General features: G+C 35.1%; 2 protein-coding genes across 3 annotated transcripts in view; one reads left to right on the plus strand and one right to left on the minus strand.

The window, feature by feature from the left end:
- Window positions 1–12,388, minus strand: part of LOC134725332 (terminal uridylyltransferase 4-like) — a 69,313-nt gene extending 56,925 nt beyond the window's left edge. The window contains exon 1 of one of the 2 annotated variants that reach the window (XM_063589067.1): window positions 12,198–12,388. The gene's annotated coding sequence lies outside the window, so the exon portion shown is untranslated. Of the gene's footprint in view, window positions 1–12,192 lie in introns of both variants that reach the window. The other variant, XM_063589058.1, reaches the window with a different exon arrangement.
- A 4,822-nt stretch (window positions 12,389–17,210) lies between these two features.
- LOC134725345 (RNA exonuclease 1 homolog) overlaps window positions 17,211–22,034 on the plus strand; it is a 60,680-nt gene continuing 55,856 nt past the window's right edge. Inside the window, exon 1 of the mRNA XM_063589079.1 lies at window positions 17,211–17,371. Coding sequence (XP_063445149.1) covers window positions 17,260–17,371 — 112 coding nt within the window. The 5' untranslated portion in view covers window positions 17,211–17,259. The remainder of the gene's footprint in view (window positions 17,372–22,034) is intronic.

Consider the following 22,034-nt stretch of genomic DNA (forward strand, 5'->3'; position numbering starts at 1 on the left):
ATATCCTTCGTCTGGGAGTAATTTATACATACATTTTGATGGATCAAGTCTCACTCGTATTCAATTTTCGTCTATTTTACAAAAGAGTTTGTCATTCTCAGAAATCAATGGACATTTCAGAGCACATTCTTTCAGAATCGGGGGAGCAACTGAAGCTAAAAGGCTAGGAGTAGATGATGAAACATTAAAGAAATGGGGTCGTTGGACATCGGATGCTTACACAAAAAACATCCATTTGAACATTTAAACATATAGGCTATACTTTTTAAAACGCAATAGCTAATAAAAAAAAAAAATAATACATTCATCAATTGTAGACCTGTGTCAAATCAATTTGGTTAAAAGGATTGGTTAAAAGGATCATCCATAGTATATTGGGCCAATAAAGAAGCTTCGTCTAGACCTGGGGGACTCCATCTTGGCCTTCAGAATACAGGTGCTCATATGGTTTAGATTAGTCAAAGGGATAGGAAGTGGGGTGATTTAAATAGAGTCTTTGAACAAAGGTTGCTTAAATCGCTCCCTTTCGAGTTTCCTTGTTATTCCACTTGGGTCTAATGATTTGGGTATATTGACATCAGAGAAATTATTCAGTGATATAGAATGTGACCTGCTTCGTAACATGCATTGTATCCAGCTTTAAAAATAATATGGTCAGACATACTAATGAGACAGTACTGGCACAATACCAATTGTGGTCAAGCTATTGAAAAGGCTCATAAACGAGTAAACCTCCGGGTCAAAATCTTTGTTTTGTGCATCGGTGGATGTGCAATTAGGCACAGTAACATAAGTGCTAAAGAAAGTAATTTGTTTAGATATGACAGAACACATTTATCATGATTGGTAATGATATTTATCTAAATAATTTACAAGGAGCACTTGAAAAGTTCATGAGATCTGGAGGACCAGCTGTTTTTCCTCAGTGAAATTTGATATTATTTTGAGAATTGTCATAAATTTAGATTAGTTTAATAACAAGTGAAACACGGTCAGGACTTTAAAGGGGCACCAATCAGTTTAATTTGGGGTTGTTTCAGGGGTAATTTCTTTGGCAGTGAGTGGGGTTATATTCTTCTGTGTTCCCACAGAAATTAGATTGGGTCTTCTTTGAATTTACCAAAGAGACCGGTTCCTGAATTGGTCCCAGTTTGGAACTTACGGTGTTCTCTTTGAATTTAATAATTAATAAGCTGCAATGGAAGTCAAAGAGTTCTTTGGGGGAATATTTGCTACGTATCGGGGTTCATTTTTCATATGATCTCTCTATTTAGCATTTAACGTAGAGGATTGTAGCTTTCATTGCCTACCAGCTGTGAAGCACAGGCTTGCCAAAAATAATGGTTAGGCGGTTTGTACGCTCATCTTGCTTTATCTTGTCTGTGCAAAAAATTTAATACTGTAGCCATATCATTCCATATTCTTTGTTGATTATTATATTTATCTTTGAAAAAAAAGGAGCCGGTTTTACATTTCACACATACTCCTATGGTAAAGAAAGGGTTTGATTGCACATGAGACATAATTAAGAAGAAAGGAAAAAATTTGCAAGGGTTCAGCGGAACCCAGTGTCTCGCCTACTTTTGCTGTAACTCCCTGGCAGGCTCAACAAAAATGAGGAAAACAATCAATAAAAATATTCCTCTTGATACTATCTTTTGATTGTAAGAAGCTTCTGTCCAAGTTTGGTAAAAATTTCAAAATAGTGTATGAATCGAATAAATGTTTTAAAAACTTTAACTGCAGACTGTACATGCTGTATGTAATGTTAACTAGAAGAAAAACTAAGTCCATTTATAAGTAAAATGCAGATACACCGGTACCAAATATTAACAAAAATTTCCTTTCTAGATACTAGCTTTTGATCATAAGCAAGCTTATGTCCAAGCTTGGTACAAATTTAAAATAATATAAGAAAGTTATTATATTTTTTAAAAATTTTAACCACCATTGACCACAGAGTGAATGTGTTGTTTCCTGGCAGAAAACCTAAGTCCATTTAAAAGTATAATAGGGAAAAAATGGATTTATTTTTTTACAAAACTTACTTCTGGATAATATCTTATGATCATAACCAAGCTTTTGTCCAAGTTTGGTACAAACCCAGGATAGTTAAAGAAAGTTATTAAAATTTTAAAAACTTTAACCACAGAGTGAATGTTATGTTTTCCCACAGAAAAACTAAGTCCATTTATAACATTTATAAGTAAAAAACAGAAAAAATGGAATTTTATTTTTGCAAACTTTACTTCTGGATACTATCTTTTGATCATAAACAAGCTTCTGTCCAAGTTTGGTAAAAATCCTGTATAGTTTAAGAAAGATAATCAAATTTAAAAAACTTTAACCACAGAGTGAATGTAATGTTTCCCCGCAGAAAAACTAAGTACATTTATAAATAAAATACAGAAAAAATAGAAATTTCATTTTTTACAAAATTTACTTCGAATACTATTTTATGATAATAAATTAAAGTTTCTGTCCAAGTTTGGTAGAAATCCAGTTTAGTTTAAGAAAGTTATTAAATTTTCAAAAACTTTAACCACAGAGTGAATATTTGTGGACGCCGCCGCCGACATGTAGGATCGCTTAGTCTTGCTTTTTCAACTAAAGTCGAAGGTTCGACAAAAATGGTTGATCGCCCATGAGACATGTATATAATATGAAGCAGTTCGGATCTTTGATTTAAGTTGACCATAGTCTTTGAACAGTACATGTACCATGTGTACAGCTGAAATAAACATGTTCAATAGACCAACCTCAAGCATTTTTTTATGAATGAGTTATACTAAAATTTACTATTGTTGATCATAGTCGTTGAACAATTGGTTCTTCCTATGACCTAATAACATGAATAACATACATGTAGGTGACAAAGGTAATGCAATGGAAAGTGCACTCACTAATTTGAATGTCGCCTATGTCTAGTAATGTTATATCTTCTTGGTTTATTAAAAGCAAATGGCATTTGAAAGTAATAGAGAATGGTTGGCTCATAGTCAGAATAATGTGTCTGGGTTGGGTGACATATCTTCTTGTAGACTGTTACCTTGCAAACTAGCATGTTAAAAAAACAGACACAGCAATTTGGTCTAGAACAAAAGTCATCAATCATTATCTGATATCATGTTTTGTTTAATTCTTGTCCTGAATATGCATTTAATTTGCAACTGGGTGTGAAACATAACTGTTACTTCTGTCCATCCATCCAAATTTGAACAATAGGTAAAAAGCCTAAGTGTCAAGTAACTTAGTTTCAAGCAATATCCGTGAGACTCACACATTTTCATGTTCATTTGGCAGGATTTTCCTTAGTCCGAGATTACTCTGACGTCCAACGGCTGTTTTGCCAGACAAGCTGGGGCGTGGCACGTCAGAGCTCGTCCCATATCAAAAAGTGGATATTTGCCCACCCAAAATAGATGTGCTGCTTCGTCGCTTCTGGTGCCGACTGACGGCCTTGGAATTATATAAATCGGGCATAAATCTGCTCATTTTTCATTTATCTCTTCATTTATGTAAGTTTCACCTACCTGTCAACCTTTATTTTCTCATAATTATACAGTTTTCACAGTGACCCATCAATTTCGGCATTTGCCTTTCATTTTCAAAGATTATCACGTGACCACGAGAAAACAGTGATGATTTATGCAAATGACCATAATGCAACACCTCGTTCATTTACAATGCAAGTTATCTATATGTCCGAGAGCTTCCAATTGTAATGTGGTCGGAACTAAATGCTTCATACCGATCTCCTGTAAATGAGGTGAAAAAATCGTGGTTGGCTACTAAATCTTAAACATCCATCTCCTACAAAGGAGGTGAAAAAATATAAATATTTGCATATTTTGAGTCTCGAGACCACGAACTCTCTCGTAACTTGACGTCCATTTGAAAGTGAAAGTCAAAATGCTGAAATCGATGGGTCTCTGTGAAAACTGTCTAATTATGAGAAAATAAAGGTTGGCAGGTAGGTGAAACTTACATAAATGAAGAGATAAATGAAAAATGAACAGATTGATGCCCGATTTATATAATTCCAAGGCCGTCAGTCGGCACCAGAAGCGACGAAGCAGCACATCTATTTTGGGTGGGCAAATATCCACTTTTTGATATGGGACGAGCTCTGACGTCCCACGGCCCCAGCTTGTCTGGCAAAACAGCCGTTGGAAGTCAGAGTAATCTCGGACTAGATTTTCCTTTGATTTATTGCATTTTTCTTTTAAATCCTTACAAATATTGCCATATCTCATGCATTTGCTTCATGAAATTTGACAGCCCTGTCAGACAGGCTGATTTACTGCATGAATACATATAAAAATAAGATGTGGTATGATTTCGATTGAGACAACTCTTGTACAATGTATGTAAATTCTAATTAGAAGCTGCAACTTTAGGTAATCCTTGACATCAAGCGGCATTCAACATTGAGCAAATCCCACACCACACATTCATCTATAAAATGCCCCTATATAAAAAATGAAAAACAATCAATATGAGAACACTTACTACCTGATTTTATATGAACAAAAAAGATCAAAACAATGAACGTAAAACAAAAATATATGATATACATAATACAGCAACAAACGACAACCACAGTCAATGACAGTCTGTTGGCACTTCGTCCGTTTTTCGTAGAATAATAATAGACAACTTCTGAAAAATGAGTATTGAAAGTGATAACGAGGCTTGGAAGAAGACGGTCGCACTGAAATTGCTCCTGACTTAGAGGAAAATTTTACCAAATTAACATTGTTTTAATCTATCCTCACCTGTGTATATATTCATTGGAGTATTTTAACAAAGTAATATTGACTTTTTTAAATAGTAACACAGTGCAACAAGCCGTTGTACATATTATTTTCAAAGCATACCTTCCTTCCCGGGTCGGCCATATTTGATTTTTTTTGGCGCCCTATTCAAACATGTAAATATCTGTCACCCTGGTGTATGTGACCCTTCACTGATATTTTAAACATAAAGAGGTTTTAGCTGTACATATATATAAAAGACTTTTACTGTTTATGACCATTTGAACTTTCCATTCATAAACTATTTATGTCAGAGAAAAAACTTTTGGACTTTTTGCAAAAACCGAGGCGCCCGCTGGTAGGGACGAAACGCTTCACGCCTGCTATTTTATCGGACAGCAAAGGATTGCGCCTGGCTAGTCAGGTAGTTCATCCGTTTGATAAGAACATTTTATGGTGGTGTGCAAGTGGCAGAACAATTCAACAAGGTTATGACTGGCTAACAAAAAACATCGAAGATAAGATTAAGCTTCACGGAAATCTGCACATATACGTCTGGCTAGGCACATGTAACACAACCACAAGAGATAAAAATAGATATATCTCCTTAAAATCTCAAGAAGCAGATGCTGCCCAAAACATCATCACTTTATTGCAAAACTTTGACTCCATTACAGAAAATCATCCTAACTGCAGGCTAACATTATTAGAAATTCCCATCTACTCAATTTATGAATGCAACAAGGCAGCCAACCATCCTAACCCTGAAATTTTTAAAGAACAGGATATTCAATTACAGAAACAAATAGAACAAATTAATGAAAGTATAACATACATAAATAAGAATTCTGATTGCCACTCGCCTCACTTCAGCCATCACCTTTATACCAGGAAGCAAGTCAAAAGGGGGAAAAATAAACCCTCAAAGAAATTTTACAACTTTAAATTATATGCTGACGGGGTACACCCAAAACCGCATCTGGCAAAAGTCTGGCTTATTGAAATAGCAGAACATATACAAAAGGACTGCTGGTTCTGACTCTACTTGAAATATAAAAGTTTATGTATGCACTCAGAAGGCATGGAATGTCCAAGCCACGCTGTTGCTGCATGAAGTAAAATTAGTGCAAGAGATCGATATCTGAATTCAAAAACTTTATTTTTTATGTACGTATTCAGAAGGCATGGAATGTCCAAGCCACGCTGTTGCTGCATGAAAGAAAATTAACGGAAGAGATCGATATCTGTTTTCAAAAACTTTATTTTTTATGTACATATTCAGAAGGCATGGAATGTCCAAGCCACGCTGTTGCTGCATAAGTACGCATTAAGAATTCGAACCGCTGTACTATTATTTCTGAATCATATTATAAACAATAACAATGGAAATAGCTAGAAGAAAAAGCGATAGACTACGCACAAAAAAGGTCCTTTTTACACCTAAAAGATCATTGGCAAACAAAAGTATAAAAGCTCAAGACCATCATGTCACTTATACTCTAAACAAGCCAAAGGCAATTGCCAAGAAAATGGAAGCGGCCGAAAGAACATACTCTGTAACTCCGCAATTCACAAAAGGAAACTTAGTACTAGTTTTTTCTGCTGCGGCGTATGAAGAATTTAAATATATAACTATAAGCACTCTACAGACACAGGATACAAACATTAAATCCGTTGAAACAAAAGATACTAATGGGTCTGTAATCTCTGAGTCGTACACTATCTATGTAAACAATGAAAAACTTTTCGTATTGAATTTTTACAACTCAACATCAAAAGTCCTGTTGAATGGCAAGCAAGAACATGTACTAACATTCACAAAATCCTATTTGATGAACATACTAGAATTACTAGATAGAAATGCAAATTTTACCTCAATTAATTCCATGATACGACAAAGCTGTAAACAATATCTTGACATGGAAAATATGAAATCACAAAAGGCTGTATCTAAAAACAAAACAAGCATAGACAGTTCTTCAATACAATCAAAAGAAGGCCGACTAACTCCGCAACAGGAAGAATTAGGCAATAAGGAACAGATATCTTCTAACATGGCAATAAACCCATGTATCACAAACTCTACTCTGCCAACCTGTCCAATATGCAATAAAATGTGTACTAACAATTGTAAAGCTGTGGGTTGTGACACTTGCGACCAATGGTTTCATTACGAATGTGAGAATTTAAGTGCGGTAGATATTAAGATTATTGAAGAAAATGGGGATGACAATTATATCTGTAGAACTTGTAAGATTCAGTTAAATGCCTTGATCGATAAGTCAGACAATGAGTCTCAAAGCAATCTTGATTCACCAACCAATGTGAGGCCAGCAAACTATAATGTATCAAGCCCACAAAACACACTGTTGCAAATTATATCACCAACAACAACAGAAAATTATAAAAGGAACAATGACAATGGCAGCTCTGCTATGCAGCATCCCAAAATCATGGTGCCCGGCATGAGTAAAACCCCAACAACTCAGAACCCTGGAAATAATGTAAATTACGCCAAACCTAAAAGATTACAACTACAGGCAACCAAAAAACATGGTACAAATACAACAAATACAGACAACGTTGGCATAACCAATGGGCAACACATAGGGAATGATAGACCTATTCACCAAAACAATTCCAATAGTTCGCCAAATATAAACCATGCTCTATACCAAACCGAAATTAATCAACTGAAATGTGAATTGGAGGCCAAAGACAAAATTATTAAATCTAAAGAAAACAAAATCTGCAAACTGGACTCAGAAATTACAACGCTCAAAAAGCAAATAGCCACAAACAGGTCATTTACCATCAATTTAGAACAAGAAAAAAAGGACGTAGAACACTCTCTGGTAATAGCAAGAAAGAGAATTGAACAACTTGAAGGTATTAACGGAAAATCCCATGAATCAAGTCACACAAATCCAACAAACGTAACATCTGACTCAAACTCCACAATGAATGAAATGAAAATATGGTTTTTGGAGCAAAAAGTGCGTCAAATAGAGCTAGACATGCATAAACATGACACGAAAATAATGTACATGAATGAAAAAATTCACAACACTAATAACACCAGAAAGGAAGAAAATCACCACGCTCCAAAGGAAGCCAGAAAACGTACTTTTCAATCAAACAGTACCAAAAACCACACAAACAATTTCCCAGATGATGCAACAGATCTATATACCAGACTGGACGACCTGATAGTCAACATGCGAGGTGACGAAACTGACTCTATTAATGATGAGGGGGCCAATAGCTTCAATGAAAATGAAATAAATCAGGACCATTTTTTAGAAACTCCCATTCCAAGGAAGGTACGGCTAAAGGAAGCAGAACAAATTCAACCCCAACTCGGAAACTTCAAAAACAAACACATTCGATCACAGACTTGCAATTGGAAGAGATCAAACAAGCAGAGATATCAGAATCACAGAAAACCAGCAAAGGAAACAACATCATCCAACAAACAAACGTGCAGTCAGCAACCGAACAGATATCAGCAAATAACACCACAGCATCAGATCCAGCCCCACCCGCATGTCCAACCAATACCACAACAACACTGGATACATCATCCAACAGCAATCCAGTCACATCCTCATCACCAGATGCAACATCAATTCCAACTGCAAAATCCGTACGTCAATCCAACAAATGCACCATATCACTTCTAACTTTTAACGTAGAAGGATATAGATCCAACAAACTATATCTTGAAAAAATAAGCAATAGAGCAGATATAATCTTTGTGCAAGAACATTGGCTTTATAAGCATGAAAAGCATATAATTGGCACAGAATTTTCGGACTTTCAATGTCATGTTAAGTCTTTTGACGAGGATAAGATGATTGAACCAAGGGAACGGACAAGAGGACATGGGGGGGTGGCTATATGCGTACGCAAGAAATTTGACCAGTTCTCTGAATTACTCCCAGATGGTGGAAACAGAATTATCGCTATAAAATTAAAGTACGAAAAGCCATTAATACTTATCTGCGCTTACATGCCAACAAGAGGCAGCAATACACAGGATGACTATCAAGCCATACTGGATGAAATAGCAGAAATTATGGAAAAATATAGTGCTACCGCTGACATTATTCTGGGTGGAGATATGAATGCTTCACTTCACAGAAAGGATGGGATTTCCAGAGATAAAACATTCAAAAATTTTCTAGAGGAGCAAAAACTATTCATTCCAAATCAATGTCGTAGGCAAAATACATTTTATCATTATAATGGGAGGGATGAATCTCAAATAGATTATATCATACAGAGTAAAGAAATTATCTCTATGTACACAACATTTATGAGAGAACCAGAAAACTGCTCAACTCATGACCCAGTACTGGTGTTACTCCAGGGTGCAATACCAATACAGGATACTCAAAATATAAGAAAACAGACTAAACGAATCATCTGGAAGAAAATAGATAAACAAAAATATGCAAAGGACGTAGAAGATGACTTAAAATTATTTAGCTCAGATATCACCTGTGAAAATGCTGCAGAGAAAATACAACAACTCTGTACCATACTAAATAAAAACGCAGAAAAGCAATTTAAACAACCCGTCAAAAAGCGTAAAAAGAGAAAAATATGTTGGAGCCCGGACATAGCCGCAGCAGCAAAAACAAGCAAAGAGTGCTATGGAAAATGGAAGTCGTTAGGAAAGCAAAAAGATCCTACTCAGAGTGCATATATTGAACTAAAAACTAGTAAGAAGGTACTCAGAAGTACACAGCGTAAATCGGCTGCACAAAAGCGAAATGAAAAATACGAACGAATTATGGAACTAAACGAAAATGATAGTGAAGGTTTTTATCAGCTTATTCGTAAACAAAGAGACCCTGGGAATACCTGTGCATCAGCATTCATCTTTAAGGAAGAAATAATCAACACAGACCCTGAAATAAGAGAAGCATGGGCGGACTACTTTTACGATCTCGCTACACCATCTGAAAATCCAAACTTTGACCCAATCTTTAAAAACCATGTAGAACAAGATGTACAAAACCTACATAAATATTTTTTAGAAGAAAATCAACACAATATAGAACATGTATCAACTGACGTTGTGGAAAAAACAATTTTATCTTTTAAAAATGGGAAATCACCAGATGAACTTAATATATCCGCTGAACATCTTAAATATGGTGGATCTTCATTAATATCTATTTTAGCTTTTATTATAAACTTCTTGTTTAAACATGTACATATACCAGCACTTATCAAAAGTGGAATAGTGTGCCCGGTTTTTAAGAGTGGTGGAAAGCCAAAGGATGACCCAAACTCATATAGAAAAATAACAATTACAAGTTCAGTGGGCAAAGTTGTGGAGAAGATACACTTATCTAGAAATGAAAATAAAATATTAGAAAGACAAAGTAGTCTACAAAAAGGATTCACAAAGGGTGAAAGTCCATGTATTGCGGCACTTATCATTACTGAACTAATAATGGAGGCAAAGAAAAGGAAATCAAGCCTTTACATTGCTCTGATGGATGCCAGAAAAGCCTTCGATATACTATGGCATTTAGGACTCCTAAGAGAAATGCACAAAACAGGACTTGAGGGAAACAACTGGCTATTTTTTGAAAATTGGTATACAGAATTGACATCAAAAGTTAAATGGAAAGGAGAACTCTCCCATCAAATCATAGAACAACAAGGAGTAAGACAAGGAGGAATATGGTCCCCGTCAGCATATAAGATATTCGTCAACTCCCTACTAACAACATTTGAAGAAAACCAAATCGGAGCCACCATTGGCTCAATATACTGTGGTATTCCAACTGTTGCTGATGATGTCACATTAATTACAACCGACCCATATGAACTTCAGACCATGCTGGATATCCAATCGAGTTTTGCAAACAAGAATAGATACGAAATAAGTGAACAAAAGTCTGTGGTACTTACCTTTAACGATTCTTCAGAATGTAATTGGCATTTAAATGGCAAACTTATGGCTACCCCAACGTCATCAACACATCTAGGAATTGAGAGGGACAATACCTCAAATACAGGCACAAAACTAGTCGTAAAAAAACGGATCATTACAGCAAGGAGAACAGTATATGCACTGATGGGTGCAGGTCTTCACGGACTTAACGGAGTAAACCCAAAAGCTGCAATTCATCTGATTCAAACATACGTTCTACCTCGATTGTTATATGGGCTCGATGTCATCACACTTACTACTGAAGACATGAAAAACCTCTCCACTTATTTTCGGAAACTCTTGCGACAAATTCAACACCTGCCAGACAGAACTGCAAACGTAGCTTCACATCTTCTTCTTGGACGGATTACCATTGAATCAGAAATACATAAACGAATACTAAAAACCTTTGGAAATATCATAAGAAATGAAAACTCAATTGAAAGAAAATTAGCTATCAGACAGCTAGCAACAAAATCTCTACAATCTGGTAGCTGGTTTACAAAAACTGTTGAAATTGCCAATATATATGACCTACCGTCGCCATATGATATTATAGATAACCCACCCGGGAAACAACTTTGGAAAAACCTGGTAAATAAAACCGTCAATGATCACTGTATAAAACAAATGATAAGTGAAGCAAAATCGAAATCTACTCTGTCTCGCCTAAATTATGAAAATGTCAAAGAAGGGAAAATACATAACATATGGAAAAGCTGTGGCACAAATCCATATGCCATCACATCTGCCTCCTTAAAGGCAAAGTTAGCAACAGGGACAATATACCTGCAATATCATCGAGCTAAATTTAGCAATGGACATGTGTCGCCTATTTGCCAGTTATGTGCAGAGGAAGAAGAAGATATACTTCACTTCATATTAAAGTGCTCTAAGCTACAATATATAAGAGTTGATTTTCTACATATGATAGGCGAGGTATTGACAGAAAACCTAGATGATCAGGATCTTATCCAAGAATTAATAACCAATGACGAACATTTGTGTCAGCTAGTTATTGACTGCTCAAAATTTAGATTTTTAAATGAGAATGCACAGAATAGAATAGAAACATTATCGAGAGGTCTGTGTCATAAATTATTCCAGCAACGGGCAATATTAATTGAACAGTGATAAAAAGCGTGTAATACCGAGATGAAAAGAAGGGTTATACCAAAAGATAGAACATTTTGTTGTATATAGTGTATTTACATTTTTCCGTTTTTAATATGAAAGAAACAACTTTTATATTTGAATGATGGATGACTTTTTATGCATACCAGAATAGTGTAAATATTGGTGATAGGGTCACATCCCCCAGACGAGATAAATTAATATCTCTTTTATAGTTTTAAAGGTTTTATATATCTTTTAAACATAATCTTGAGGATTTTAACCGCGAGTGATATTACACCGATTCTAGGATTGGTGGTTCTCCTGACATAGGAGGGAGTTGCAGTACAGGTAACAGGTAACAGATACCTTACATTTATTTCAGTCTGCTTTCTCTTCGTTTTAAAATTTTCTCCATAAAATTTATCGACATCTTTAAACTTGGAATGGTGGGAATTGGAGGGTGTTGCTAATTTCAGTCCACACGTACATTTCCGTACCGAGTCTAATCAAAGTACTGAAGTACTGAACATCGGATGACCGCAAGTTCTGTTGGATCACAACTGATACCACTATAACACATGTGTTATAGCAGTCTCAGAACACAAGCATGCCTCTAAAAAAATCATATCAAGCGGCTCTATACCTGAAAGTTGAATAAAGGTATAATTAACTAAAAAAAAAATCTGAGACAATTTCCGATGTGGAATGCCAAATTTCTCATCATCTCTATATAATATGTCATCAATAGAAACAAGTAATCGATTCTCAAGCCTAAGTGAACATTCATGTATGAGTCCTGGAGAACCAAAAGCAACTTCATCTCCGAAAAAGAAAAGTTATAAACCAGGTAGAAAAACACCCAAACATACACCACTGACTTGGAGGTGACCTATAGTTGTTAATGTCTGTGTCATTTTGGTCTTTTGTGGATAGTTGTCTCATTGGCAATCATACCACATCTTCTTTTTTTTATATTAACATAAATTTTCAATCAATAAAAAACAAAAAACTTGATCTAGAAGAGATCTTAGGCTCTGTTAAGCCAAATATAATATTTGGAACTGAAACTTGGCTAGATAAAGAAACATCCTCCTATGATTACTTTCCAATATCAGACTACAATGTATACAGGAAAGATCGTCCACCAAACGAAAAAAATCAAAGTCATGGTGGTGTCCTAATTGCCATATCAAAAGACATCATATCTGATGAAATCTCAGAGCTACAAACAAACTGTGAGAATGTATGGGCTGAAGTGAATATAGCCAACTCCAGAAAATTAATTCTTGGTTGCTACTACAGACCACCTTCAGACACAGGTTCTTCACTAGAAGAACTTAATACATCTCTAAGCCGTACAAATGGGAACCGAGTCAAAAGCTACTATAATCTTAGGGGGGATTTCAACCTTGGTCATATAGACTGGCAAATACCATCAGTAATTCCTGGAAAACCAGATAACAAACAACACCAAATTTTAATTGACATAATAAATGACCACTCCCTGGAGCAAATAGTAGACAAACCAACAAGAGGTGAAAGAATACTCGATCTAATCTTAACAAATGCACCAAACATAAAAAAAAATAAACTGGTATTAATGCCACCTATTGGTAATGCAGATCATGACATCGTATTCACTGAATGTACAATATCACTGAAAAGGAACAAAAAACCAGCAAGACAAATTTGTCAATTCAAAAAAGCAAACTGGGAAAACATTAAATCAGACATACAAGTACCAGAAGAAAAGATAAAAACTATATACAATACAAGTAACACCAATGAACTTTGGCAAACATTCAAAGAAGATCTTATAAAGACCATCAATACTAACATACCACAAAAACAAATAACACATAAAATGAAATTGCCTTGGATCACAGACCAACTAAGAATCAAGATTAATAAAACAAAACGTCTGCATAAAAAATCTAAACAAAAATCATCATCTACAAATTAGATACAAACATATGAAAAAAACATTGCAGGCAGACATGCGCTCAGCTTATTGGCATTATATTGAAAACATGATCATAGACCTCCCAATTGAAGAACTTGGAAGCACCAACAAAAAGCACACACCAAAAAACCTGTTCTCATATATCAAGAGCATGAGGAATGATAATTCAGGTATAGCTGCACTAAAAAAGGATGGATTGCTCGTAACAAACACCAAAGATAAGGCAAACATCCTCAACCAGCAATTTCAAAAGGCATTCACTACTGAATCATCCGCAGATCCAATGCCAGTAAAAAACTTATCACATCCACAAATGAATGAGAAAAGGGCGTCAACAAACTACTTCACAACACTAATCCGAATAAAGCCACAGGCCCTGATGAACTATGTGGAAAGGTATTAAAGGAAATGAAAGATCATCTTAGTCCTATCATCACATTCATCTTTCAAAAATCAATTAACACTCATAAAATACCGACAGACTGGAAACATGCAAATGTCTGTCCTGCATTAAAAAAAGGCGACAAAAACAATGCCATAAATTACAGGCCAATTTCACTAACATGTATACTTTGCAAAATAATGGAGCATATCATAGCTAGTCAAGTAATGGAACATCTCGAAAAAGACAATATTTTATTTGATTTACAACATGGTTTCCGATCAAAACGCTCTTGTGAGACACAATTACTATCTTTCATTCAGGACCTTGCAAGAGACAACAATATTAACATACAAACTGATGTCGTTGTGATGGACTTTGCCAAAGCTTTTGACAAAGTCCCTCACAAAAGGTTACTTTACAAATAAAAAACTACGGCATAGACAATAATACCTTGGAATGGATTGGTGACTTTTTACACCATCGTACACAAACAGTCATGCTAGATGGAGAACAATCAGAAAAAATTGGGATAACATCTGGGGTGCCACAGGGCACTGTCCTTGGCCCAATTTTTATTCCTCATTTACATAAATGATTTCCCAGAATATTTACAACACAGCACCTTAAGATTATTTGCCGATGACAGCATCATCTATAGAAACATCAAAAACATAGATGATGCTGCCAAACTACAACAGGATTTAAATTCAGCGGCACAATGGGAAAAAGGCTGGTTAATGTCATTTCACCCAGACAACTGCTCCATACTTAGAATTACACAAAAAAAGAAACCAGTCAACCATGACTACATCCTTCATGGTCACATCCTCCAAACTGAAACAGCTACAAAATATTTAGGCATAACCATCCAATCTGATCTAAAATGGAATAAACACATAAATAATGTAACAGCTAATGCAGACAACTTAATTTTCTAAACTGACGTAAGGGGACGACCATTTGATATTCTGGGGGGGGGGGGGGGGGGGGGGGGGGGGGGGGGGGGCAGGAGGATTTGTTTTTGATCGGTTATTTATTTTTGTTAACTGAGAGGACAGATTATTCATTTTCTGCACTATTGAAGCAAGATTTTTCATTTTTATTAAAGCAAGGGACTGATTATCACAAGTTATTTTTTACCACTATATTTATGATATTCGAAAACATACAATTTTTTAAATATTTGTTAATTAAGAATAATTACATATAGGAAGATGTGGTGTGAGTGCCAATGAGACAACTCTCCATCCAAAAAAACATTTAAAAAGGTAAACCATTAATACATGTATAGTCAGGTCATTGTGTACCATTTACTCAGAATACTAGAAGATCATTATCCCCTTCAGAAATTTTAAGATTCAAGATTTCATTCATAACCTCAGTCACATACTTGTGTACAAGAGGACAACATATACAAACATTTTAAGATAGTACATATAAGCGAGAAAGGACAAACGAAACACAAATACATAGTAATAAGTATATTAGTAATGACAATTGGTATATAATTAGATTAAGTATTTTATAATTTTCTTAATGAACTGAATCATTTATATTCCCAAGCAATATACACATATTGCATACATACATAGTATTAAAGTTAATTTAGTTTGGTTTTACCTAGCCTCTATCAAAAGTATTGTAAAACATATATCGCCGAGCGGAGCGATGCAAAAATTTTTTTTAAGGGTTTTGGAACCGCTGAAGGCCCAATAAGCTATAGACCTGCTGAGTTATTTATTTTCAATACATTGCAAATCGGGTAATTTATTTTCAAACTACCACAGAACAAACCATTTATTTTTGTGATTATCAAGGCTGAGTTATTTATTTTCAAAATCCTCCTGCCCCCCCCCCCCCCCCCCCCCCCAGAATATCAAATGGTCGTCCCCTAACGTAAAGTTTCATCCCAAAAAATCAAAGAAAGGGCATACATGTCATTAGTCAGGCGGCCTAAGCTTGAGTACAGCTCTTGCGTCTGGGACCCTCACACCAAAAATCAAATCAACCAAATTGAGATGGTCCAACCAGAGACATATATACACGTATATATGTCTCTGGTCCAACGAAGAGCTGCTCGCTACACATGTAATAGATATCACAATACCAGCTCTGTCTCAAATATGCTTGAACACCTACAGTGGCCTACATTAGAATTGGGACGTATACAAACAGGACAAACAAGACTAGTGGTATTCTATAAGATCATACACCAACACATAGCAATTTACCCTAAAGATCTTCTTGTTAAATCAGACAGTAGAACAAGACATAAACATACCAACCACTTTAAACAAATTCAAACAAATAAAATTCGATTCTTACAAGTTTTCATTTTATCCACATACAATAGTACAATGGAACCTACTTCCTACATCAGCAATCCTTTGTACAACAGTCGACGGCTTCACTGAAAGAGCAGATTTCTATATCTGCTCTTTAACAAATATTCTTAAAACTGCATAACACTGATGTACACAGTTTTACCAAGAAATATACATAGGATAACAATCGACAAAAAAAATAAAATTAAATCACTGTTATATTTTTACTTTATTTTTTTCTAAGCACCAATGCAATGTAACGTAATATTACTGCAAAAGATAGATAGATAAAGTAACTATAGGTTCAATGACTGGCAGTGGATGATGAGCGAATGACAGGAAATTCAACCTCACCGTAATAACTAGATATTAACTTGCCACTAATGCAATTTCCACTGAGCAATATTACCAAAGTCATGTAAGTAAGTAAATTTTATTTAGAGTCGGCATATATATACACACAGGCACTTGTCTCTGATTTTTTTTTCCTATATACCTTATTATAACAAGGTATATAGGAATTTTTTTTCTGAGACTAGTGCCTGTGTATATACATAATAACAGACAAACATGAGCTCTGGTCAAGGACGTATATATAAGTTATACGTCCTTGCTCTGGTGAACTCAGTCTCTTTGTCCGATCGTAACGATAGGTCGGTGTAAAGCGATACCTAAACTAGCATTATTTTATTGACAAGGGGAATAATCCAATTCTTTGATTTGAGCAAGTTGTGAAATGATAATAATTATACACATTCGTCATGTTTTCGACTGCTGGTTATTTGAAAGGACTCAACTGTCCATTCTTTATCAGTGGACTTTGTGAACGACCATACTGTCATTTTAGACATACAAAATCAGAACCAGAGGAAGGTAATGATAATTTGTTGGAAAGAGTCAAATTATACACAAATTTCAAAGCCAAATTTTTTTATTTTTTTTATTGCAAATGACTTACACCAGGAATACATGACATTGTGTGACATAAGAATTTTACTGGAAAGTGCACAAATGAAAACAATGCCTATCAGGGATATTTCGGATTAAAAAGTAGAGGGTGGATAGGACCTTTATCGTAACTCCGAGATCAGGTGTTTTTAAGCTCGGGATTTCCCCTTTCAGGATCTTGGAACCCCCCCCGTCATTTCCGTCAAAAACTCTGGTTTAAGTGAACATCATTCCTGTGTTTAGGGGCATCGTCACGTTCGTCCCAATGTTGAGCGAGTGGGTGGAAACCTATTATACTATAATGCACAAATTATTCGGCAAATTAAATTCTCATAATTGACAATCAGCACTGCTGTCATTAGGGAATTGTGATAAAGTACTTACAAAACAAACTTTTTTTCTAGTTTATCCTGCACAATGACGATCTCTAAGATGCTTGATGAACGTTAATACATGTGTAGTGCAGGGATACAGGCAATCCCCTCTATCTGGTAAATGACGTCATAAAGGAGCGCATAATTGATGAGTTTTTTCCGGTGACGGATGAACTCGAAAGTGGTCTATTGCAAGAATACAATTTCAATTTGGGAACTGATTAAATAAGGATGAAACACAGTGCTGTAAATCCACCCATCTAAGCCAAGGCTTCATGGCTTTGATCATATATTTCTTGTTTATCATATGATGATAATATATTGAATATTTCTTGTTTATCATATGATAATAATATGTTGTATATTTCTTGTTTATCATGTTTATCATATGTAAATTGCATCAAATTTGATTTGAATCCATTCCATGAAAACTCAAGTTTACTTTTAATGTTTCAATTTTGTCGAGCCTGTGACTTTTGTCGCAGAAAGCTCGACATAAGGATAGTGATTTGGTGGTGGCAGCAGCGTTAACTTACTTCTTAAAAGCTTAATATTTTAGAAGTTGGAAGACCTGGATGCATAATACTTTGTATATATAGATGCCTTATGTTACAAAGTTTCCGTCTGTCGCATGTTCATTGTCTTTGACCTCATTTCCGTGGTCCATTTACTACTTGGAAAAAAAAGTTCAGAATTTTTGTAATATTGATTTCTCTCTTATTATGAGTAAAAGGATAAGTATATATGGTATGTGCGTAGTTTGCAAGGTCCTCATGCCCAACAGACAGTTTTCACTTGACCTACATTTGTGTAGACCTCATTTCATGGATTAGTGAATAAGGTTAAGTTTTGGTGGTCAAGTCCATATCTCAGATACATGTACTATAAGCAATAAGTCTAGTATATTTGGTGTATTGAAGGATTGAAAGGTGTACATGTCAAACTGTTAGGTGCCATCTGGCCTTGACCTCATTTTCATGGTTCAGTGGTTATAGTTAAGTTTTAATATGACTGCAAAATATTTTTGCATTCGTATAATGGGATGATGTCGTCGTCTGCGTCATCGTTGGCGTCCTCCGAAGACACATTTGGTGTCTGGACAATAACTTTAGTTTAAGTGAATGGATCTCTATGAAATTTTATAAAAAGGTTCAATACCTCAAGAGGAAGTTTGAGATTGATTTTGAGGATAATGGTCCAAACTGTTTTGGAATAAGGGGCAAAAAGGGGCCCAAAACAAGTATTTTTCTACTTTCAGGATATCAACTTGTGTAATAGTATTTCAATTGCTCTGAAATTGTACCACAATGTTAAATACCACAGGTAAAAGGTTTGGATTGATTTTTGGGGTTATGGTTCTCAAAGGTTTAGGAATTAGGGGACAAAAAGGGGGCCCAAAATAATCATTTTTGTAGTTTTCAAACAATAACTTGTGTTAAGGTGTATGATTCGCTCTGAAATTATACCACAAGATTCCATACCACGAAGGGATGGTTAGTATTGATTTTGGGGGGAAATGGCTCAAAATGTTTTGGAATTAGAGGCAAAAAAAGGGAAAAAAATAGGTTTTTGGTCAATGGACAATTAAGACAATTTAAAAGCAGTGTACATGGTGTAAGGGAGGTAACTCAAAAATATTTAACATACAATGTTTGGTATGTTTGGATTTACCTTCCTTACACTAGTTGTAAATTATGTATAAAGAAATGTCAGGTTTTGGACTAATTGCCAAAAAAAAAGGGGGGTGGTAGAAGTTTTCAATTTTTTTTTTCCAAATTTCTCAAATCCCAAATTTTTGAAAAGTTTGAAGAAGAAATCTCTAATTGCACAATATTGCACAATAGGTTTTTAAGATCAAGCATGAATGTTGTGTCCATACTTGCCCCAACTGTTCAGAGTTCGACCTCTGCGGTCGTATAAAGCTGTGCCCTGCGGAGCACCTGGTTTAGTTTTGGTCTGTTTTTCTTATACTGTATGCATTACAAATGTAGGTCAACTATATTTGGTGTATGAAATGATTGTTAGCTGTACATGTCTGCCTGGCATGGTTCATCTGTCCTTGACCTCATTTTCATGTTTCATTTGTTAATGTTTAGTTTTCTTGGTTAATTCTGTTTCTCAGTAACTATAAGCAATAGGTCAACTACATTTAATATCTATATTGAATGATTGTAAGGTGAACATGTATTTCTTGTTTGGTTTATATGACCTTGACCTCATTTTCTTGGTTCATATAAAAAAGATGATGTGGTATGATTGCCAATGAGACAGCTGTCCTCAAGAGACCAAAATGACACAGAAACAAAACAACTAAATGTCACCGTACGGCCTTCAACAATGAGCAAAGCCCATACCGCATTGTCAGCTTTAAAAGGCCCTGATAAGACAATGTAAAACAATTCAAACGAGAAAACTAACGGCCTGATTTATATAAAAAAATGAACGAAAAACAAATATGTAACACATAAACAAACGACAACCACTGAATTACAGGCTCCTGACTTGGGACAGGCACATACATAAATAATGTGGGGGGGGGGGGGGGGGGGTTAAACATGTTAGCGGGATCCCAACCCTCCCCCTAACCTGGGACAGTGGTATAATAGTACAACATAAGAACGACCTATAAAAATCTGATGAAAAAGGCTTAACTCATCAGATGGACAAAAATACAAGTGGACGTGGCCGGGAACTTATACATTCCAACACAAAAAGACACAATGAACAGATCTGAGAGTACTCGCAGTTATCTGACAGCTAGTTCAAAGCCACTAACAACTAATAAAACAATCATGCATCTAAGACTAAACTATCAATCTGTACACATCCAACATCCAATGGATTTAGTGTAAAGACGTCATAAACAGCCAGAGAAAAACATGACCTTGTGCAATGCCAAGTTACATGTATCGACAGATTGTAGATCCATCAATATGTATATGTATATAACATACTAGTAATATTTAGTTAGCTTTTAATTAACTGATAACAAAATCAATATTTATACCAATAAAAACAATATTCAATGATCTTATTACAGTGTTGAATAGGTAACCTTTTAGAATAAGTTTATTTATAGGAGCGACAAGTTTACATGGATCATTTCTAAATTTCCGGGCACGGTTTACAACATTTCCGTAAAAATGAGGATGTGCTATCCCGTTTGAAATAAGTGTTCTGCAGGTACAACCAAACTTCAAAACCAAATCTTTATGTCTATGGAAAAATTTAGTAAAGGTTTTAAGTAATTTATGGTAAAGATATCCCTGGTTTAATAATTTACCAGTAATACATAGATTGCGTTTGTTAAAATCAAAAACGTCACAACAGACACGGGCATAGGGAACGAGCTGTGAAATATAAACACCGTAAGATGGTGCCAAAGGAACATCACCATCTAAAAATAGAAAATTAACAATAGGGAACGAAAAATCGTCTCTTTTGTCGTAAATTTTAGTGTGGAGTTTCCCATTTAAAACCGAAATATCTAAATCCAGGAAAGGACAGTTATTACCGAATAAATTTGATTTATTTAAAGTAAGTTCCTTGGGGTAAATTTCAGCAGTATAATGAGAAAATTCTTGATTATTTAACGAAAAAATATCATCAAGATAACGGTAAGTGTTGTTGAATTTATCAAATAAATGCAATTTCGACCGGTCTTTACTGAGTTTAGTCATAAACTGTGATTCGTAACAGTACAAAATCAAGTCTGCTATTAAAGGGGCACAATTAGTGCCCATGGGGATACCTACAACCTGTCGATAAACTTTGTTGCCGAAATGTACATAAATATAATCAAAGAAAAAATAACAGCTTCAATCATCTCATTACTCCTTCAGTAAGTATTATCTAGCATATTTACCTTTCTCATTAGAGAAGATGGCTTTAAATGAGTTGTAGCAAATATATTTGCATTCAGCTTTACCAAACGACTATTTTTTTAAATAGGAAAACTTTTGTTTGATAAGATAGTGTGGAAGTGTAGTGTAAAGAGTAGAAAAATCAAAACTGTCAACAGAATCAAAAGGACCATCAAAAGCACGTAGTTTATCCAAAACATCCAAAGAATTTTGTCCTGGACGATATTGAGGTCCCCTGTAATAACATGGCCATAGGGAACATATCTAAACTTCGACGATTCATAGTTTCAAGTTAAGGGAGTATTAATATCTATTTATTCACGTCTGATGTAACCGAAGTATAATTAAAAA

Source organism: Mytilus trossulus, chromosome 1 (assembly GCF_036588685.1).
Source record: "Mytilus trossulus isolate FHL-02 chromosome 1, PNRI_Mtr1.1.1.hap1, whole genome shotgun sequence".
In the NCBI taxonomy this organism is placed as follows: Eukaryota; Metazoa; Mollusca; class Bivalvia; order Mytilida; family Mytilidae; genus Mytilus; species Mytilus trossulus.